Consider the following 23,137-nt stretch of genomic DNA (forward strand, 5'->3'; position numbering starts at 1 on the left):
ACATCTATCTAAATTCTGGCTCCTGCACATAGTAACTCTTCTTATTTTAACAGTGCTATATCACAGTAAGACAGCATGCATGTCCAGACATGACAGTTAACATTCAAGCACATTGTGTGCATGCTGCCCAGTCTCCCACTCACAAAAATTTGACCTGAATCCAAGATTTGCAGAACCCGGGTCCGTAAACTCCATGTCTTTTCTCCTCCTTTGTGGGTTATTTCACAAACTCCTCCATATTTCCATGAATTCCCACAAGCTCTTGTCTTCTGCTTTCAGTTGAGTATCACTTCCTCGTTTTAAAGGATTTATATTAACCCCAGTCACTCCCGTGCGCCAGCTGAGTTTAAGCTATTGTAAACATGCTGCAATAAACTGACACGTGAAGAACAAAACATACTTACAACATTGCACACACACAGAAACAAAGAGAGAGAAAAAGACGTGACGATAAGCTGATGATTCATTCCTGATTTTCCCAGCTCTTGTTTGTGCATATTTTATATTAGGCTTTGAACTCATTTGCAGATTTATATGACAAGGCAACAGGCGTGACAGGCGTGAAAGAGCAGTTTGCCTAAGAAGATAAGAGACACGTGTATGAGGTATATCCACTATACTCATGCATTGCCTTGCAAACCTTTTTACATTTTATCAAATTAATACAAAGTTCTATGTGATGTACTGGTATTTAAAGTGATAGACCAAAACAAAGTAGTGCAATAGTGTTGAGTGTAAGTACAATAATACGTGGTTTGTAACATTTGTAACATTTTTTGCACAAAAAAGCTGAAAAGAGTGACATAATTTTATATTTTGTCCCAGTGAGAAGTTGGATTGAGCATTTCTTTGTGACATGTTCAAAGGTGTAGATCTTGTTTTCTTGATCTATCGTTGCTTTTAACTTCCTGACCTACCTGCTGTGCCCTGGTCTTCATGATGCATTTTGTTTTTAAATAAATATTCTCTAAGAAAACACCAAGGCCAATACAGAGCAGTGGGATTCAATGTGGTTAAGTAGTGCACTTTTGACTTGGTTGAACTGGTTGCACCCAATTTTATTCAGGTGAATGAATGTAAAGGCTTCTTAGTCCAAACTCAGACCTGCTGAGTTTGGATTAAACTCAGCAGGTCTTAGTTTAATTGACCATAAAATATTGTTTTTAGTTTATAAATCATTGATCTGCTGTGCTTGTTTCAACCTTCGAGACCTATCAGGTCTTCTGGTTCTGGCCTGTTCTGCATCCCCAGAACCAGAGCCAAACACAGAAAGGCAGCATTCAGCTTCTTTGCACTACAAATCTGCAACAAGCTTCCAGAAAACTGCAAAACTGCTGAAACATTAAGTTCCTTTAAATCAAGACTAAACCCCCGCCTGTTTAGAGTTGCTTTTGACCTATGACCACTGCAACATTGATCGACATATTGATTGTTACTGGTTTCTCAGTTGGAGATGCATGATGTTTTTATGACTTTTTATTTGTATGAAGTAAAGTACTTAGAACTGTCTTGTTGCTGAAATGTGCTGTGCAAACAAAATTGATTCATTGATTGATTGATTGATAGTGGAATTTCATGATTTTATATTGCAAGCTTATGGAAAAGTGTCCCCACCTTTGTATGACCAGGAAACAGACGCTAAGGAGAGGAATAACAGGATGATGAATGTGAGATTATGTGCACTCTTTATCTTGGACGTCTGTTCCTTTAGTGACCTGTGTTTCGTAGAAGATGTGAGGGTAAGGAAATCGTTTCTGGAAAACCTTGTTTCAGCACACTGCAGACTAGAGGAACTGATGGTACATCCACATCTGTGAGAGAAAGGAATGTTTTACTGTTGGGGGAGGGAGAAGATGTGTCTGCAGCTTGACTCTGTGAGCCTTCAGAGCAGAGCAGGACGCTGTGCTGACCTGCTCAACCTTACTGCTTCTCAGCTGTCCTTATCTAAAAGTTGAAGTTCAGTTTACCGTGGCATGCTGTACTTTTCACAATATTAACAGGAAATTGAAAACAATGCATATGAGTTAGCCTATTTAATGAAGCCTTTATGAGATAAATGATAATTTGTGATGCCTCATTGTCAAAATGTGTAAAAATTCAAGGGGCATTGATAGTTTTGCTATATCATTACTAATACTATTTTTTTTTTTTTGCCGTGTCAAGGAAGGCTTTGCAGCATTTGTTGTCTTTCTATAATGTTAGTCTGATTACAAAAATGTCTGGCACCAATCAGATTTCTTCTGCATGTATACATTTTTACAACATAGTAAATAAATAAATAAATAAATAAATGTCAAGATTTTACCTACAGTAGGAATAAATGCACATTTTCGATTGGGTGTGCCAAATCTATGTCAAGTAGAAGAAGAATGAAGATTACAACATCAATACTCTTTAGTATAATCTTCTGATTACCAACAAATCTTGCTAAACAAGCACACAAAGAAGCTCATTGACAAAGTTGAAACTAAAAGCAAATCTGCAGAGCACAGTGCTCCCGGATCATGTCAGAAAAAAAAAGTTTTTATCTAGAAGAGACGTGGGAAAGATTTTCACAGAGGGGCATCTTGATTTAGTTAAATAAACTAAATGCACTTTTGGAAATATTGGCAAAGCCTGCTGTGGAGAACAGTTTGCAGTATCTCTTTTCAAAATATTGTGAAAGTTGCCTCTGTTTTATTGTAGCCTAGTTTGTAATAGATATTATTTTTGGAAGACACTGATGTTTCCCCTTCACCTCTTTTTCTAATGAAGAAACGTTTCTAGGCTTTTTTTTTTTTTTTTTACAAAATTTGGTTTTAACATAAGTACTTCCTGCACACATTTCTACCGAACAGATTCAGTTGTCCAATTAAATAATTCACCCCTTGTTAAAATAACTTTGATCAAACATGTTTTTAGAAAGCTGTGTTGAATCCCACTTACCACATCCACATTTGATTTCTGCTATACTAGAAAAATTAAGAACTCACTTATCTGTCATTCAAGAACAGATGAGATGAAAAGTCGCTGACTCACAATGAACTTTCTGAAGCACAGTGACTCCCATGAACCACAATATTATTCACAATTACAGCCAGGGTACAGCAGTGATGCCCATGTCCTCTTCCCAGAGCTGAAAGGTCTACCAGAATTACTCCACAAATGCATCATCAAGTCGTCCAGGAGGTCACAAAAAGCCCTCACTTTCCTCAGTTAAGGTCAGAGTTCATGATTAAAAGAGACTTGGCAATAAAGGCATCCAAATATGAAGCCATATTTACATATTTGTTTCAAGAGGAATGAAGTGTCATTGTTGACTCCTTGAAGGTCTAATTGTGAAAATATGAAAAACTTGTCAATTTCATGATACTGAATGCAGAGTAAAAAAAAAAAAGTATTCTTTTTGTGTATTTTTAAAGTATTTCTTCCAACACATCTTTACCACTTCCATTAGCAGTACAATAAGACATTGTAATGGCTTTTGTTGAGGAGTAATTTAGGAATATCCCATTTTTGCAAACAACGCTTGAGGATATATTTTTTTCTTACTTCCTGTGTGATCGCATACGGATGTCAAATCAATTTCCCCTATTTAGTATGTGTGTGTGTGTGCGTGCGCGCGTGCATGTGTGTGTGTGTGGAAATTTTGAACGATGATGCAATAACAAATATTTTGTATGTAATTTAAAATAATGTTTTGTGCTAACTAAACTTGCTATCAACCTGGAAAATTTTACACATACATTTGAATAATAACCTCACCAAAAATGGATCTGATTTTAAAGGAAGTAGTGAAAATGTACATGTGTTCCATTCGGTCTCATGCTGGTCACATGCCGCTTTGAACTCATCTGATGAACATGATGTAGTGTCAACTGCAACAAACAAAATGTGAAAATCAAATAACTTTCCAGTGTCCGTCACATGTTTCACTTTTAACCACATGCATCTTTCATTTCCGTGTAATAAAGTCAAAGCTGACCAAAGAGGGAGATGTAGGATAAAAAATAAATTTTCCTTTCTCTTTCAGATATATTTAATTCCTATTTCCAAGAAATTAAAATGTAAACACACACATGCAAATGCATATTCACACTCAGTTGCCTTTTTTTTTTACAGTTTATCACACTACAAGTACAAATTTTAGTCTATCTGTATTTTATATAACGGACCATTACACAGCAAAGTAGGACATGATTGTAATTTTCTTTTTTTTTTGCTAATAAAATCTGAAAAGTGTGGCAGTCCCTTGCACAATATGATGCAGAAGACAACCCTTTAATGTAATTATACCCATAAATCGTTTTTGAGACGGAGGTTTTTCTTTGTATGACAGCTCAAGTTCAGAAAGATTGGACAGGGTCTTTAAAAAGCGATGTTAAAGTTTTGATTCTTAATTTGGTTTAAGTTTAGACAAGTTAGGGACCATGCCATTTTCATTTTTGGATTGATTAAACAACCCTCTGTGTTGTATATTGATTTATGGGAATAAACCACACTTTGAACTTCTCCACAACTTGCTGTTTCTCAAAGCAAATGGTCACATTGAATTTTATTAAAGGACATTAGATTAAAGACAGCTTTATAGATCTGCAACAACAATTTTAATATGTATTTTAAAAAAAGTACACTTCTCAGTTTTCCCTTAGTTTGTGTGGGTTTATGGCACCATGAAGTGGACCGAGGATTGTGGTTGCAATGTAACAAAATAAGAAAAAGCGTTGGATGGAATATAGTGGGAAGGCACTGAAGTCACAAACATAAGCATATATTATGCCTGTAGAAATAACTGAGAGCACAGTAATAAATGATAAATTATTGAATCAGAACCAGAAGTCATGATCCCTTGACCCCAAGTTACCCAATACTGTTTAGTAAGTAGATGCAGTGACGCCTGGACAGATGTGTCGGAGCATGTCGGATTAGTCTCAGACTTTGTTCACATGAAAATTTCTGGCTCACAGCCTGGTGTTGTTTTAAAAGTGTCAAGCACAAGGAATTCAAAGTTTGATGAATTCATTGATGATAAGTCTGTTAATCTTCTTGCAAAATCATGCTTGTAAGGACACAAAAATGTCAACGGTTCATAACGATCAAAATGATTTCCTTCTCCATATTCTGTTAATACAGCCACTGCAGGTGCGCCGTAGAAGACGTGTTTATACAGTCTGAAGATTTATGTGATATTGTAGTGGGAGTAATAGATACGGCAGCAGGCCAGCAGATATTCAGATTGTTATCATTCAGCCCCATTAATCCACATGCTATAAATATAATTCTTTTTCTTACCTACCGTCTACCAAACAACTATGAATTGTACTCTAATACACACAGTTTGTCAGTGCACAGGTACAACATGCCTAAGGTTTAAAACAATGAACATATGAAAAAAAGCAATCATGCCTTACTCAGTTATTACAGTCTGTGTTTTTCCTTATGACAGGTCTGAATGAGAGACAGTGAAGCGAAGCAGCGTAAATTCCCACTTCGTGATTCCTGTCTTGCACAACACACGCTGACATGGGGAAGTGAGTCACTTCCACGGCCAATAAAAGCCGGGACTTCTCTCCGGCAGATTCAAACAGCAGCTGGAGAAAGCAGCAAAGCCTGGAAGAGCAGAGGAAAAGAGCAACCGAGAGAAAGAAATCTGTTGCAGAATAGAAGAAATCTTTTTGCTGTCAAAGAATATTTATTAGAAAGTTCTTATCTATTCTCACAAGTGAATTAGCTACAGACTTTTTTGAAGCCAAAATGAAGAAAATCAGCATTATTACCCTCTCTGTCTTAATCTTCTTGTCCTTCCTCGCCACCAGCAAAGGTAAGCCTCAGTTTGTTTTAGTTTATTAAACAATAACTCCTTCGGCAGTTTTGCTTATTGCACTTTGTGAAAATATGCATTTGTAATCTCCGCACAGGAATGAGTCTGAGAAGCTTAGGAGTGGAGCTGCACTGTCGCTGCATCCAGACTGAGAGCAGACCCATAGGGCGCCACATAGAGAAAGTGGAGCTGATTCCTGCCAACTCTCACTGCGAGGAGACCGAGATCATGTAAGAGCCAATTAATTTCCTGCCTCATTCCGTTGGGGTTTATGATGATTATGATGATGATTTTTATCATTGTAATTGCATTGGTATGTCAAAACTTATTGTTTTCACTTTGTGTTGCAGTGCCACTCTAAAAAAAGATGGCCAAGAAGTTTGCCTGGACCCTGAGGCTCCATGGGTCAAGAAAGTAATTCAGAGGATCATGGCAAAGTAAGATTTAGCTTGAACCTTTCTGAAATATAATACAAGGATGTACAATTTTAAAGCCTTGAGTTCAAACCACAAAATATTTATAATTTTTTCCCCCTGATTCTTCTTCTCTGCAGCAAGAAACGATGAGGAGAAATGAATAAAGGCAACGACTTCAAAGAATCAAAAGACTTGACTTGGTCTGACGATGGGCCACTAAACTTTGATTCGCCTGATGCTGAATCAAAGTTCAGCATCTTTGTTCTCAAATTGTTTGCATCAATGCTGCACAGTGTCACAGTTGGTAGAGCTGTTGCCCTGTAGCAAGAAGGTTCTGGGTTTGATACCCAGCCCGGGGTTTGTGTGCATGTTCTCCCTGTGCATGTGTGGGTTTTCTCCGGGTTCTCCGGGTTCCTCCCACACATAGGTGTGAGTGTGTGTGTGCATGGTTGTTAGTCCTGTGTGTCTCTATGTTGCCTTGCGACAGACTGGTGACCTGTCCAGGGTGACCCTGCCTCTCGCCTGGAACATTAGTTGGAAAGAGACACCAGCAACCCTCCTGACCCCACAAAGGGACAAGCGTGTACAAATGGATGTTTGCATCAAATGCAATGTTTATTAACTTACCACCCCCTCTTTGTATGCTTCATACTATAAGTATAAAGAAACTGTTTGTAAAATTGCACTATTGTTTCTATTTCTATTTATTTATCTATGTATTTATAAAATTTAAATGTTATTTCTAATTTTAAATAAAAATCTTAAATGGAAATACTTCTCATGTTTTTCTTTCGAATATCCTTCAGTGTGAAGCTGTGTGGCAAATATCAGACAAGTGTGCCACCTGCAGTATGCATGAGTCATTGCATTCTGTCTGAATTGTAGTCTTGTCAGAATCTTGCGTCTAAAACAAATTCCAACTTTTCGTAAGAATAGAAGTTATTTCTCTTTGTACATGTTGAAAATATCCAAGATATCATAGCTATCCCTTGTAAGGATGAGTAAATACTCTTAAAATAAATTATGAAAAGTTTGAAAAAAAAAAAAAAGCTTCTACTACTACATGTATTTATTTTATGCACAATTGTGTGTGCTACATATTGGTGGGTCATCTGTTAATAGTTACTGTACATCCTCATCTTACCATCACTTAGTTTTCTCATTTTGCATTTCAAAGTTGGAGGACAGAAACTGAGAACCGAGAGTCTCGATTCTCCAGAGTCCCGATGCTCTGTTTACTTCAACTCACCACCAAGAACGAGCATAAACATATGTTTTCAGTTGTTCTGGCTGACAAACTATTTGTTTCTTTTGAGTTGGCTATAACTTCTGGATCATTATCCTGTCAACAGACCAACTTCTGACCCTTTGTTTTAGTTTTCTAAAACAAGCCAACAGATTTTCATTTAAAATCTCCAACTGCGTACTCCACCAAGATTCCCATATTTGGAGAAGTAGATAAAAATCAAAGTTCATGAACTGTAAGTCGCAGCAAGTATGTGGTTTCCCACATATTCATCCATGGTGAACAATTGAAACCAGATATTTACTAAAACTGTACAAAAAGATGCATGACTGCTTTATTCTCCACATTTGAAATTAATCCAGACCAAACTTTCCCTGTTTTAGGACAATTAGGTTTACCAAACTAATTTGCTAAATAGATGAAATTGCCTAAATATGTAATTTTCTCTGAAATTCAGAAATGTAAATGGCTTTTCCTACGAGTTAATCTATAGCTAATTTGAGTTAAATGAAGGCCCAATGGTGAATGTGTTAAGGACACACATCAAACAGACCGAATCCTTGTCTCACAGCAAAGAAAAAAAACAAGAGAAATCCACCAGGCATGATATGAGGAAGAGAACTGTGGACCTCCACAAGTCAAGTTCATCCTTGGGTACAACCCCCAGATCCCCGAGGCACCACCATAAATGATGAATCTACTCAAAATATCATGATCTTCGGCTGTTTAGTTGGGTTTCATTTGTTTCTGTGTTTCTTAGTTCCTCTTTTATTTAATTAGCTATGTTTTTGTTTTACTTCAGTTCAGTTCTTTCCTAGTTAGCTGATATAAAGTAACAATGTGATGTATTTCTCCAAAGCTCGGCAAACTGACTTGTGACATCTGTATGGTAAACGTTCTCTAAGCCTGAGGCTGCCTAAATGGTTTTTGTGACTTCAAGGTTTCAGATTTTAGCTTTGTGCCTTTTTTTTTGTTCAATGGCACAAAAACCACAGTGAGAGGTTCACTATTTTAGTTATGCAGTTTGGTTGCTTTTTCAAAGTTCTTCTACTACATTAACTTGTAGATGGAAACACAAACAGACCAGTAGTTGTGATCACAACAGGGGTTGAATATCTTGCTTGTGCAAATATAACTAGTGTCAGGCAGCATCTTTATCAAATTGTGTGTGAGGTTGGCCACCCAAGAAGATGAACAGATCTTAAAACTGCTGAATTAAACTTAAAGTGCACATTTCACCAGGTTTTGCTGCTATACTATAAATATTAGGAATAGTGCCATTAATCAAAATAGATTTTCCCAAGGTTTTAGAGCTACTAAGTTATTGTCTGGTAAAAAAAAAAAAAAGAACACAGCTGATGAAAATGATGAAATGTTATAGGCAGACTCTTGCAACAATTAAATATAAATCAACAATTTAAGTTAGGTGTGGTGAAAGGAGGGATACTTCATCATGCAAAACACTGTACTGAATTTAGTGCTACTGGCTAATTAAATCAATCAGTCTCACATAGTTGAAACTGGATAGTTACACACTGTATGAACACATTTAATTTTATTTTTTGCCTCATTGCGTAAAATTAAACAAGATGAACTCAACTGACGAAATCCATCTTGAAGAGAATCTGTGAAAATGCTTTTCTTCATCGGTGTTGATGAGATGGATGGAGCTAAATAAAGAGCAATCCTGAGAGAAAACCTGTTTTAAACTACAAAAGAGCAAAGAGTGGCAGAGGTCCACCGTCCTCTAGGATTATATTAGACATACAGCCAGGTTTCAAAAAAGAAGCGAATCCATTTTGCATATAATTACATTCAGTTAGAGTGGACAGAAATGGCTTAGTTCTGTTTAATTACATTGACACTAATTTCAATTCAAGTTATATGGACAGGATCAATTTGGGGATAATACAAATTCAGTTTATAAAACCAGCTGATAAACAGTTATCTTTATAGCAACGACTCCGTAATCTGGTTTAAAAGTGACCTCTAAAATACAAATAAACAGCATTAGAAATTAGACACTATGGATTGTAGAAAAGCCTTTTATTATACATTTCCCAGAAAAGCCCACAATATATTATCTGTTAGCAATTTGTGATGTAATGATAATTTGCTTAGCCAATCATCCAAAATTAACAAGCATACTGTCGTGATCTGTGTTTCTGTGTGTTTATTTTTGAGTTCTTCTGTGTTCAGTCCTGTTTTCCCTGTGTAGTCCTGTTCCCTGAGTCTCTGTCCTCCCTGTTGATTGCTCCCCAGGTGTGTCGTATCCCCCTGATTACCCTGTGTGTATTTAGCCCCACCTGTTGTCTGTGTTCGTTGTCAGATCCTCGTCATTTGTAACTGTTTCCCTGTGCCGTCGTGTCCCACCCTCGTCTAAGTCTGTTTTCCTGTGGACTCTGAATCATTAAATTCATCATTTTCACCTTCATCCTGGCTGCCTGCGTCTCATCTCACCTCACCAAACCCCGAACCATGACAGATACACTACGGACTCAGAAATGAATCCTGACTACTCCTTTACACATTCATATTCCATAATTTCTCTCATTAGTTGCAATAATCTGTCAAAAGGTTTTCAGCATTTTTAGATATTTAAAAGCAGCAATAAGTGCCTTTGATTATTTCTGATTTGAGTCATTTTATTTATCTGTAAATAAAATGACTCCCTCCATATTCCTCGTGTTTTATTTTTGTCAGACTGCTCGTTGCCATTGGCCTGAGTGAGGATGCAGGCAAAGGGGCGGGGCCGAGCGCACAGTTGGGGGTAGGTGCGGTAGTGCGGCGTCTGATGCGTGCATAAAGACAACACTCAGCAGCAGGACGAACACGCTCGGAAGACACCGAAATGCAAACAAAATGCTGCGTCCACGAGCTGTGACCAGCCGCTGGATGTGAAGAAAATAACCAAACACCGGGGGGATAGAACCTCTGAAGCGCGCGCGCTGGCAGCGTTCTTGCCGCAGATTCCAGTAGACGTAGATCCCGCTGATGCGCTTTCGCTGTGCATGAATCCCTCTGTTTGGTTTGCACGTTCAGTAGAAAACCGAGCGGTGTTGACGACTCTGTGGAGCCTGTGAGTGCACCTTATCCGCCTCTCTGTACACCTACACCCCGCCCCCCCCTCTGCACTCCTCCGCGGCACCTGCTTCAGGATGGCCTTAACGATCTGCACGCGATTCACCGACGAATATCAGCTGTTCGAGGAGCTGGGGAAGTAAGCACGCATGTTCCTTTGTTTTTATCATCTGTCATTCTCTCTCCCTCAGCGAGATGTCGGCTTGTTACGCAATAGGCCGCTCTGCTTTAGGATTTCGATGCTGGAGAGTCTGTGTGCCGAGCGTGAGCGTGCGTGTGCGCGCGCCGCTGACAGTTCATCCAACAGCCTATGATGCAGAGGCTAAAGGCACTCTCGTGTGTGTGTGCGCGTGCGTCACGCAGGCCAGTGTAATTGCTTTCTATTTGCTTTAATCCCAGCATCCGAAGCCCTGCTTGCGCTCTGTGCTCATGTCGTTCGGCAGGGTGGCGTCATTTCCCTCCCTCTTGGACATCCGCTGATGCTGCAGTTGGATATTTGCGGGACTCCTTTGCTAAAAAGCTTAACCAGGATGACAAGTGCATCGGCGTGTGTGTTCGTGTGCGTGTGTGTGTGCTAGGAGATATGGTAACCCACTCCTCCTTCTCTACCTCCATCACCCCTCCTGCGTGACAGAAATACACACACTGAATGCGACAGCTCTCATGTAGTTGAGGATGACACACTCCCTAGCCAAGCATAGATCCATGGTCAATTATCAGAGCCCAGCAGGGGAACTCTCACCTTTCCTCTGACAGAGCTGCAGGCCACCATCTGCACATACCAGCATACACTGATCAGGCAAAACATTATGACTTTTAACAGGTGAAGTGTATTGCAGTGATTACCCCCTAATTACACCAGATAGTTAGCATAATATTCTAAGTAGCAAGCAAACACTTTGTACTCAACGTTGCTGGAAGAAGGAAAAAAGGCCTACGCGAGGATATGAATGAGTTTGGCAAGCACCAGATTGTGAAACCTAGATGACTTGGTTCAGATGTCTTCAAAACTGCATTTCTTGTAAGGTGTTCTAGGGCTCCAGAGGTCAGTATCTATCAAATGTTAGCAGGGGCATGGAGGAGAGAACAGGCCAGTGGAGGGGAAGTCGATGGTTTGGCTGGAAATCCTTGGGTCCTGCCCTTGGATTCAACTTTGACTTGACCTACCAAAGGAGTATTGGAAAAGCAAGTCATCCTTTCAGGGAACCAGGACCATCATGAGTGTCACCTTTACCACCAGCATAATGCTCTAGCCAAGAAACAACAATGGTTCAGGACTGGTCTAAGGAGTGCAACAACTTTTAGGTTTTCATGAGGCCTTCAAATTCTCCAGCTCTCAATCAAATCTACAGCATCTATGGGATGTGTGGGACAAACAAGTCTGGATTCTGGACGGCCACACTTCACATCTCTCCCGACTTAAAGAAGCTCTTGGTGTCATTTACTACAACACCACTTCAGGATTCTACCAGGCTGTTTTAAGAGCAAAATGGGACCCAACACATTATTAGGCTAGTAGTCACAAAATTTTACCTGCTTCTTTTGTGCACAGCAGATATGCGTTGTACACGCTTTTAAAAGTCTTGCTTACTCCTTGAAAGGTGTGGGCCTCTATGTATTGTTGTCATGTGCTTCCTGACCTGCAGCCTTGAATCCTATGTGTCTGCAGCTTGTTAACTCTCAGCCAAAATAATGCAGTCTCTCTTTCCCTGTTTGAGGAGCTGATCTCTCAAATCTGTCTGCAGCTCATCATCCTAATTTCTTCAATGTTGCATCAATTTTTTCCCTTGTAAGAAGGTTCAGCAACATTTACAATTCAAAGAGCCATTGTTGTCTAAATGAAATTGGTGTACTGCTGAAAACATACAACGTACTAAAACCTCACAGTTGCCGATATATTTGTAGAGTTTCTGCTTCATATGGTGGCGACAGTGGTAGGTGTTCAGCTTCACGATCAGTGGGTTGCTGGTTCAAGTCCCTCTCTGTCTGCCTCTTAAGTTTTGCTCATCATCTGTCTTGTCTGCTGATGCTAATCAGAGGATCTGTCAGACTTGCCACCATGATTGTAGGGTGAAGCACTTTGGGCTCCTCTGCACTTGATAAAGTGCTGTACGAGCACAGACCATTTATCAATCCACCTATAACAATCTATTCACTTGAAATCTCATGCAACTGGTTATGCTATGATTTTTTTCTGCAATAAGTACTATAAAAGAGGTTGTTTTTGTGCAAAATTTTCATTCATGTTAGATAAATCAAAGGTTTAAATCACCATTTATCAACAAGTTGTTGCACAATTATTGATTTAGTTTGTTACACACCCTTCACCAAATAAAATAATGGCTGTAATAAACACAGCTATCAGACCCCAGAAAATCAATAAATCAGAGGTCAGGATTGACTTCAGGTCATGAGGAATATTGGATGCTAAAGGTGTCTCCATGACTGCAGAGCCTAGCAGCCTTAAGATGGGTGAACCTTTCCAAGGCTGCATCGGATGCAGCTCTGTGCTCCTTCTATTCCTCAAATATAGCTGACCTAGTTCTTTGATCTTCATTAATGACCTTGACACCAAAACAAAAAAGGACTGAAACAATACAGATATTTGTTTTAAAAAAGTGTACAGAAGGTTTGTAGGATAAGTAAATTTGTGAGATGAAATGCAGCACTCACCTCTGCACTTGATAGACAAACATGTCATCTTCACCTGTTACTGTGCTGACAATCCCCAAAATGCCTACTATCAGCTGAAGATCCAGCTTTTTGTAGATTAATATCTGTTAGTAATTCTTGCAGTTTTTTTTATTATCATTGCAGACAAGTTAAGCAACAGTATGACATCACTTGTGATTACTGATTTCAACAGTGTAATGGAAGAATAATGAAGTAAACAAACCTCAGGTAACAAACAAATCTGCTGTGCCTTACCTTTTTAAAGGGTGTTTCCTTCTAACTTTGAAAATCGATGACGAGCTGCTTCATCATATAATCGTTTCTCTTGTCTGGTGCGGTATTTAAGTCAGTAAAATGTACTAATGAGCGTTTTCAACCTCCAGTTATGCAAGACTTTGCCATGCTGATAACACTTCTAGCCAATTCTATTATACGTAACCGCTTTACTGGCTTTTCTGCCGTAAGCAGTCATAAATGACTTATTTAGGCAGTGTAAAAAAGGTTTTCACTACTTTTTTTTAAACTAAGAGAAAATGACAAAGGATCTGTCATTATAAGCTTTCTTTTGTACATGAGTAATGAGTAATTAGCGCTGTTACCATTAGTCCCTTTTATGTTCCCTAAAAAAAAAAAATTGATCCTAAGCTTAACTCTGCCAACGTTTCCAAATCCAGAATGTTTTATGACAAACTTTGAAGGCTCAAAAGGATCAAATAAACCAACTTTTTTTTTTGTAATGCATTCAGCTCTCCTATTATCTAGAAAATCTAACTCCAAAATAGTTTAAAAGTAACAGCCTGAATGAACAGCAGGCATGGCAGGCATGTTTCCACAGAAACCTTTTAAATAGCCTTTTAGGTCTTCTGTACTTTTTCTTATATAATCATGAAACACCTCGCTATGCTGTAAAAAAAAAAAAAAAAAACCTCTAACCTCAGTGAAACTTCCACACTGAAAGGTGTTGCTATTTGTGCAGTATACATTTCTGCTTGGGTGTGATGTGTTCACTGACTGGAAAAAAATCTGCTCTTTTTAGTTTGAGACCTACTGGTGACCTGTAAGGCCTTTCAGGCTGAGATGCATCCATACCACACCAGTTTCATTCACCAGCTGTTTCTCTAGCTGTATATTTTTATGTTTTTTTTGTGTGTGTGTGTGTTTTGTTTTCTTTTTGCAAGTTTTCATTGTTTTTGCTGGTCAAAATGTGACTTTTAGATCCCAATTGAAACATTTTCTCTCTGTTCAAAGGTTCAAAGCAAAGCTAACTGGCATAGTTTCTCTTTGGTCGCCTAACTCACAACTGGCTCTCTGCTTGGGTTGGTTGCAACAAATTCTTCTTTGAACTCCTTTGACATTCTTTTTGACCTGTAACTGTTTGATTCTACCATCAAACGCTTATGGAAAAATCAGTAACAGAAACTTCATTCAGCCCAGAGAGTCAGGTTGGCATGACTGCTTTTCAAGTGGGCAGTTTTTTTTTTTCTTTTTTCATCAAAGACACATCGCTGACGTATTTTATTTTGTTTGTGTTTAATTAAAGGGGAGCATTCTCTGTGGTCAGGAGGTGCGTGAAGATCTCATCTGGACAGGAGTATGCTGCTAAAATCATCAACACCAAGAAGCTTTCTGCCAGAGGTAAGAAAAACAAACATTTATGTAAGAAAAATAAATAAGGACGCACTTTGCATGAATACCAGAAACACTCTCTGCTTGTCACTCAGTGAAGTGTTTATAGACTCTGAATGATGCTGCCTCTCAGAGTGGGCTTGAGGTTAGAGTGGGACCACATGAGTGTGTGCACGGGTATTGTTAATGTCACTGAGAGACAGACAGACAATCAGACATGTAGGCAGTGAGGAAAACATCTACCTTGAGTTTGAATGTTGGTAGTTTTTTTTTTCCTGGTTTGCAGAAAGAAACAATGAACAGCAATGAACAGTAATATGTCATCCTTTATTTGCTCATTTGCACTTTTGGTGCATTGGTTTCCTTCCTATTTGTGTTATTCTTATTTGTCCTTTAGTTTCTATGCAAAATTTAGTCACACACAACCTCGGATGTGTGTATGTGTTCTGTATTGATTCAGGGCTCTAGCTGGTCTTGTCCTCCCAGGGGCAGATCTCTTGCGAAGCCGACCCAGTTCTTTCACATCCGTCATTGTAATTGTAGCCGCTGGCCTGGTTGCCTCAAGCTTGGGACACACACACACACACACATGCGCGCGCACGCAACCATATTCATACTCAAGCCCACAAAGACACACTCTCAAACATGTGCACGCACAAGCACAGCCATGACCCAGCCTATTTGTGAATACTAACCGGTGGAGTGTTGTGCCTCTAAGGTTTCTTTTCTTCTGTCAGACTCCACTTATGCCAACACTTGGTTTTTTGTGCAAAACAGGGACTGGTACCAGAGCACTCAGACAACTAAGACTCTTTTCTTACTAGCTTTTTCCTCAGGTTGAATGAGGAAGACGCTGACCACTTTGTAGTCAAAGTGTGGTCAAAATGTTTGACCACACTTTGGGCCTGATCTTGAATGAGTCAGAATGAAGAGCACCAAATTGCATGAGCAAACAACAAATTGCACGCGCAGTATGTGAGTATGTTGCATGCAGTCAACAAAAATGGCACATGCAAAAGTGGTGCAGATGCCCCCATTTAAATGAGGATTTTGCGTGAACTACTGCCTGTTGTCATTGAGAGTGACAGAGAGCAGAGAGGCCAGAAAAGAAAGATGAAGCTGAAAGCCATCGACTTGGAATGATGATGATGATAATAATGGGTTAATAACCAGAGATTTCTGTTTTACTCATAACCCCAGGATTTCCACACATTTTTGAAGAATGCAAAATTGACGATGGTGAATCATTTGTGGTTTATATCTTTATCCGTGTTCTATTTTCACCCACAGTCTAGAAAAATCTATTTTTCTTTTCGATTAGATTGCAATTTCAGTCCAAAGATGAGTGTTACACCCAGTTTCATTGTTCATTACAACACAGAATAATGTGAAGCAGGAATACAAATGTGTCACCCATTAGCTCATGAATTTGTGCTTAGATATGTGTGAGATTATAAGCAAAGTTTGAGTTATTGTTTTCTAACATAATGAGATTGAAGTCTCAATTAGAACAATCAATGACTGAGAATCTTATTGGCCTGACGAGATAATGAAACGTGTGGCAAGAAAAACAAGATTTAATTTTCTCAATGTTGAGACAAGGACATCCTTAGAACAGGTGGAAATAAAATGTAATAAAAAAGATACAAATGTTCTTTTGTCCATGATAGTGTCAGCCTCAATGATAATTCGCATTAATTCTGTTGCTGCAAAACAAATTACTCCCCAGGGATAATAGTTTATCTCAACATCAAAGCTCAAGGCAATTGTGCCTCACGGTTATATTACATAGTATTATGACAGTCAGCCTGAGATTTTATGTCATGATAATGGGAAATATTAAATTGTTATTAAAACTCTTGCTGGAGTTATCATTAAGATGAGGTGTTGAAACTTTATTCTTAACAAAAAACTTAAGCTTATGTTATCTCCAGATTATAAATGAAAGCATTTACGCAACAAAACGAGCTCCAGATCCTGTTACCTTCAAATCACGGTACAAAAAACTTCAAATCTGAATCATTAAATAAAATACAGAGATTTATATTCATAATATGTGGTTTGGTCTTAGTTTGTAAAATGTATTTTGTGAACAGTTTTAGCTTTATATAAAATGTTTGTACTTATATTTTGAAAAGATCTGAAAATGATTGAGAATTTAAAGGTTGAGTCTGGAAAACTGCGGGATTTTGAATCATGAAAACAGACCCTGTAACACATGAGAGCTTATAGAAGACGAGACGGCCTTTTATCCAGGTACAAATGCTGAGCACTAAATCAAAGCCCATTACATTATGTATCGACAGAAATTAAATAAGTTCTGGTTTTGCTTCTTTGTTTTTGTCTTTTGTTGTCTTTTTTTTTTTTTTTTTGCCATTTCCATAATACAATATTTACCATACTTCTGGGGTGATGTTAATTTTGGCATTTCATACAAAATATTAGTTAATTCGTTATTGATGTTGCTTTTGAAGGTGTTTTAATGTATTTTTCAAGCAAATAGTTAATTGTAGAGTAACAGTAATAGTAGCTGTTAACTTCAGTTATTAAAATGCTGTATATATCAAAAGCAATTTTAAAGTAATTTTACTTCGCATCATATCCCTTTTCTGATGTCTTGAAATTGGCCTGTCTCTGTTGCACACTCGAACAATATTGACGTCGAGACATGCGGTGGTTGTAGATTTTCTTTACTTTCCTTTTCTGAAAATACAAAACAGGATTCATAAATTCGACGTGCGTCACACTATGATCTACTGAGCTTACGTTCTTCGACACAAAACCTTAGCTTAGCTGTCTCAACTGAGATAACCATATCTCCGTTATTAATACAGCAACATACATTTTGTCTTATGAAACTTTACAACTTCGTGTCACAAACACACAATACCTGTTGGTAACTTTTCACTACTTCGGCTAACCTGAAAATACAAAACGGCATTCATAAATCCGACGTGCGTCACACTATGTTCTACTGAGCTTACGTTCTTCAACACAGAAACTTAGGACCCAAAGCTGCCCTAAGCGCCTGTTAAAAGCTGATCCCTTTCTAGACTCATTTCACTCTCAGCCAGAATAGTTACCAACATTTATATGAATATTCAGCTTAACATGGGCAATGAAACACAGTGCTTTTTAATGACAAAACAAAACAAAAATATTCATAGGAAAGATAATAGAATCATATTTTAACAGAATAAAATATGATCTAAAGTCCCCCACATCTCTTTTATTACCTCCTTTTCTGACACTCCCACTTCAGCACGTCATCCCAACGCTGCTTCTCCAGTCCATCCATTGACGCAGTTTTGCAACTCTTCTTAGGAGCGTTGTAGTTTGAATGATAAGCTTAACAGATGCGCAGTTCCTCCAGGTGTTTGCTAATTGCTTCTGCCACTAGTCTGGTGGAGCTGTATGGGGGAGAAGCAGAGGAGGGATACTGTGAAGGCGGAGGCTCAGTTGGAGACTGAAGCTCCAAGGAGGAGCCTTGGGTAAATACGCATCGAATAGCTGCCATGGGAGATTTAAGGCTTTCTCAAACATGTATTAATGAGTCAAAGCAGCTCTCCAGGTATGTGTTTGAGGAGGAAATAACAGTATTACTTGGCATAAAGTGCAAAAAAAAAATCAATGTTGCATAATACTCCTCCCTATAAAGCTATCATCAGTTCTATCCACATAAAAAGGATTTTATTTTCTTAGGAAAATACAGTGCAACGTTCTAGTGTGCGATGGGCCATAACAAATAAATTTGGACCAGGATCTTTGACTGTCTTTCAAATTTTTTTTTTAATTGTTAGCAGGAAGAGCTTGTGTAACTACAAGTTTTATCTGTAAAATACATTGGCATGCTGATGAATGAATGACTAATTTGTCTCTTGATGGCTAACTGGCATCTAAGACATGCATTCCCCAAGATGTCTTGACATGCCAGCGGCGCCGCATGCTCTGGAAGTTTTGTTTACAACCTATCTCTTTTCAGCATTCTGTTGATTGTTGTATTAGATAGTTACGTGTAGAGCTGTTAACACCTTTTTGCTGGACATCTTCAGGCAGTGTTCCTTAATTCCAATCCTCAGGGACTGGGGCCCTGCATATTTTTGATGAGTCTCTGTTTCAGAACACCTGATTCAAATGACTGCATGACCTCCTCTGCATGCCATCAAGTTCTGCAGAAGCTTGTAAATCATCCATCTATTCAAGTCAGGTGTGTGGCAGAAGAAAATCACATAAAACATGCAAGGAAATGGTCTCTGAAGACCAGAATTGAGAAAACTTGCTCTAGGGGTTGCCAAAAACAAGAGAAACAAACTCCAAGGAGTTGTTTCATTCTTGTTCTTTGCCATTAATGTTCACACATGGAGTGCACTCTTTAGGTAAACCGCAACAACTTGAGGCTTCAACAGGATTTTGGTTTGTTTTGCAGCAGCGTTCTTTCTCATTTTTTTTTTAATCTATAAATTATTGCATGCTGCTACCAATAGAGAACAATCTAAGGAATATGTGAATTGAACACACCGAGACAATAAATTTCATTGTAAACTTGGTTGATTTACAATGTAAAAGTGTCAAAAGCATTGCTGTACATTCAGAAGTATAGTTCTGCTGAAAAAAATGACGAAAGGTAAAATATTGGTTTTGTGGTGAACTTTTGCTGATTCTCTAATTTGGGTATTTCACTCTTTCTTCTAATATTTGTATTTTTGTCATTCTCTTTTTATTTTTTGTGATGGATGTTAGACTTGTGGTTTTGTCAGTGCAGTAGCATGATTTTAAAGTTAACTTTTTTTAAATGGCTGTACATAAGCCATGTGTAAAGTGAATTTTTACAACTCTTGCTTTGCATTTTATTGCTGACTATGGAAACATGCTTGTACTTGTTCAGTCAAAAACATGGGGACTTTAAAGGTCATTTAACTATTTAATAAAAAATAAATAACTGCAATAATTAAAATATTTATGTTAACTGAATTCTCACTTTGATCGGCATGCCATGCTAATACTGGGTTTACTGTGCTTTTTTTGCCTTCAGTACTGCCTTAGTTTTTCATTGCATAGAAGTGTCCGAAACACTTCTCGGCTTCTTTAATTCATTTTAAATTATAGCATGTTGTCAGCTGCACATTCCTGATGAAAATCTCCTGTTCCAGTCCATCCCAAAGGTGCTCTAGTAGATTCAGAGCTGGTGACTGTGGAGACCAGTGGGGTACAGAGAACTTGCTGTTGTCATTAGAGATGATTTGAGCTGTGTTACATTGTGCATTATCCTGCTGGAAGGATATGAAGATGAGTACACTGTAATCCCAAAGGGATGGAGATGGCCAGAAACAACCCTCAGAAGTAAATATCCCCCATAGCGTTAGACCACCAGCAGAAGTCTGAATTTATGCTTCCATGTTGTTTATACCAAAAGGTACAGACCACTGATCATATCCCTTTTGCTGATTTGACAAATGAAACACAGTATAGTGTTGAGTAATAAAACAGCTTCAATTACTTATCAAAAAGCAGAAAATATCAATAATAATAATAATAATAATAATAATAAAGGCAGGCTTTAAAGTTTGGTCGGACGGACGGTGCATGTGGCTTAACGAGTGGTATGTGGGGCCTCCATTATTTCAGGATTTTTGCAATTTGGAGAAGAGATTGAAACCAATAGTTTGATCTTTTTTGCATTATGTTCTGGTTGTGCTCTGTTAATATTCTATAAATACATTATCTTCTTTATTTTTAATTTTTAAGGTTGTTTTCTTTTCTAGTGGCCTTTATTTGATAGTGGTGAGACAGGAAAGCTGGTTTTGCGAGAGGGGTGCAGACATGTGGTTCAAAGGTCAACAGGCCGGGACTGGAACCTGTGATGGCTGCGTATCTGGGGCACCATCGCCATGCCCCAGTAAGCACACACTATCTTAAAGACTATACTTTTTTTTTTTTTTTTTTTTTTTAGTTTGATGCTGTTTATGTTAATTGTTAAAACTCTTCAATACTTAAAACTATGCTATGATACAGATTTCTGTCCATAGCAGCAGAAAACTTCTTTGTCCCTTTTGTATTCTTTGTGTTGCATTTTTCCTCTCTTCCGTTATGTCTTCTCTCTTCCTGCTCTGCTGTCCTGTTTTTTGTGTGAAGACTCCTCTCGCTATTTCTCTGTTCTACCCGTGTTGACCCTCGCTAGCTCAGTCGGTAACGGACACCTCGGCAGACGGATCGGTGTCTCACCACTTGCACAGACAGATTTTCCAAAAATACTGTGAAGAATAATCTCACTCCTTGTGCATGTGGGTCTGCCTCTAAAAACACACACGGTCCGCTTGTGTGTGTGTGTGTATATTTCAAGGTTTACATACAGGACATGCTGGCGTGTCAGACACAGTCTTAGCCGCTTTACATGATAAGCTTCAGAACTGCAACTCTGATTCCAGTCTCTTTGGCAGGATCATAAGCCATTGCCCCCCCCATCACCAACCCATATGCAGATGCAGGCGCGTGTGTCAGTATCTGGAATTGACAGAGGTTTAAGATAGGACTGATGGCAGGAATGTGGGCAGATCAAAGCTCTGTGTGCATTTCCTGTCGTGTGGGCACGTGTGTGCGGTGGTCCTGCTGGGGCCGGTCACTCTCTTGCAATCTACAATCCCGATTGTGCAGCATTTCATTAGGAGCAGTAGATGAGTCAGAGAACAAGAGGGGGCAAGAGAATATGGCAAGAGGGGAAGAAAATGATAGGAAGCAGCGAAAAAGGGAGATAACAAGAGAAAGGATGGCAAGTCAGTACTTGAGTTTTTGTGTTCATGCATTGAGACGCTCTCCCACAGCAGTTGATTTGTACTCTCCCTTCATGCTTGTGTCGGTGTCCTGTCACTGCTTCTCTGCTTGCCATCTCTTGTCACTTTATATTTGCTGGTGGTGCGCTGTGCATGTGTGGGTGTGCGCTGCCATGCTGTCGCTTGTGCATGCCTGTAAACCCTCATCTGTTTTTAAGTGTCTTGACTATATAAAAGACAAAGCTTGTTCATTTCATTTTTATCGTTATTGCATTGCACGACAACAGAAAAGGGGCATAGCCTTGTTTGCTTGGACACAGCATTTGAAAAATCCCTGGATTTTATCAAAACAAAATTAGTTTTGAATTTGTCTTAAACGTTCCTCCTTTTCACGGTCATCTTTCTTTTCAAACCAACCCTCAGTCAGAACAGACTTTTGGTAGCAACAGATTTTGTTTTTTCTCTCCTCATTTTCATCTTTTAAATTTGTATTAAGTCGCTGTTGGTCTGATTCACCTTGCTTTGTTGAGAGGTAAAATGAGAGATTGCAGACATGACGATATGAACGTTGGGGATGGAACGAGATGGAGATTGGAGAAACAGGAGGGAAGGGGAATCACATGACTCACTGGGTACTTGAAGGCTAAAAATAAATGCTGGTCGTGCTCTCATGCTGTCTGTCTCTATCTGACACACACATGTGCGTGCACACGGCTTTGAAAGTATTCCATCTTTTGAACGACGTCACGGTTTTTGGTTTCAGTTAAAGCCTTTCATTGGGAAATGCACCTCTGCACAATCTGTAAATCTGTATAAATATACAGTATGTCAGTTACCAGTAAATTGTACCAAATGTATTTTGCGTGAAATTTGTTGACAGTTTATCACTTCAATTGCTTCTTAACCTGGAAACATTTATTGTCATGCAAAATACCAAACATTTAATTGAGATGAGATGGAGTTTTCTGAACGGAAGAATTCATGTTTGAAATTTTGATATGGATATTTGCTGTTTAGACATTTCCTGTTGCCAGCTTGAGACATTGAGGTACATACAAATGATAAAATAATAACAGTAGGCATGGGCTGCTATGAGATTCTCACTGTATACTTTTACATAAATCATGGCCTCACTGTACCATGATATTAATATGTAAGATGTATAGTACATCATCTACTTGCTTTTATTTAGGGAGTGTATTTCAACATGTTAACTTTGATTTATTAATTACAATGCAATTAGTACATTTTTTTTTTTTTTACCTACAACTGTCTCAAATCGGAAACTATTTGCATATTTCTGGTGCACCTGTAAATCTAACGCATAAGCTATTTGGTATCCACCTTAGTCCTGGTGGTGTTGCTTTAAAACCGTTTTTTGATATTGAGTAAGATAGCGAAAAGTCAGTCGATTGAATTGTCTTGGTTACAGATTCATTTTTGCGTCATTTGTTGCGGTGGTTGAAGATTATCTTATGGATTCAGTGGTAGGGAAACCAAATCTATTGTTGTTAACCAACATAAATTA

General features: G+C 38.5%; 2 protein-coding genes across 12 annotated transcripts in view; both read left to right on the forward strand.

The window, feature by feature from the left end:
- Positions 1 to 212: 212 nt before the first annotated feature.
- On the forward strand, positions 213 to 6,970 carry cxcl8a (chemokine (C-X-C motif) ligand 8a). 2 transcript variants are annotated; one of them, XM_015050668.1, is made up of 5 exons: positions 213 to 278; positions 5,426 to 5,800; positions 5,898 to 6,030; positions 6,151 to 6,237; positions 6,354 to 6,970. In XM_015050668.1, the coding sequence occupies exons 2-5, from the start codon at positions 5,734 to 5,736 to the stop codon at positions 6,364 to 6,366; spliced, it is 300 nt and encodes a 99-aa protein (XP_014906154.1). In that variant the 5' UTR covers positions 213 to 278; positions 5,426 to 5,733; the 3' UTR covers positions 6,367 to 6,970. The 2 variants fall into 2 exon arrangements, with proteins under 2 accessions (XP_014906154.1, XP_014906153.1); XM_015050667.1 differs by lacking the exon at positions 213 to 278 and having other exon boundaries at positions 3,630 to 5,800.
- A 3,209-nt stretch (positions 6,971 to 10,179) lies between these two features.
- Positions 10,180 to 23,137, forward strand: part of LOC106958643 (calcium/calmodulin-dependent protein kinase type II delta 2 chain) — a 55,231-nt gene continuing 42,273 nt past the window's right edge. For 3 of the 10 annotated variants that reach the window (XM_015050643.1, XM_015050645.1, XM_015050647.1), the window contains exons 1-2: positions 10,189 to 10,682; positions 14,757 to 14,851. In XM_015050643.1, the coding sequence (XP_014906129.1) occupies positions 10,621 to 10,682; positions 14,757 to 14,851 (157 nt within the window). In that variant the 5' untranslated portion in view covers positions 10,189 to 10,620. Of the gene's footprint in view, positions 10,683 to 14,756; positions 14,852 to 23,137 lie in introns of all 10 variants that reach the window. The other 7 variants (XM_015050640.1, XM_015050642.1, XM_015050639.1 and 4 more) reach the window with 5 other exon arrangements.

This window comes from Poecilia latipinna, unplaced genomic scaffold (genome assembly GCF_001443285.1).
Source record: "Poecilia latipinna isolate Pla-1442-1.1 unplaced genomic scaffold, P_latipinna-1.0 Scaffold1003, whole genome shotgun sequence".
In the NCBI taxonomy this organism is placed as follows: Eukaryota; Metazoa; Chordata; class Actinopteri; order Cyprinodontiformes; family Poeciliidae; genus Poecilia; species Poecilia latipinna.

What these genes read in the sequence shown, in the direction of transcription:
- cxcl8a (XM_015050668.1), top strand. Translation starts at nt 5,734, where the DNA reads ATGAAGAAAATCAGCATTATTACCCTCTCTGTCTTAATCTTCTTGTCC. An exon ending in CTTCCTCGCCACCAGCAAAG is followed by an intron (nt 5,801 to 5,897) that starts GTAAGCCTCAGT and finishes ATCTCCGCACAG; the next exon opens with GAATGAGTCTGAGAAGCTTA. An exon ending in TGCGAGGAGACCGAGATCAT is followed by an intron (nt 6,031 to 6,150) that starts GTAAGAGCCAAT and finishes TTTGTGTTGCAG; the next exon opens with TGCCACTCTAAAAAAAGATG.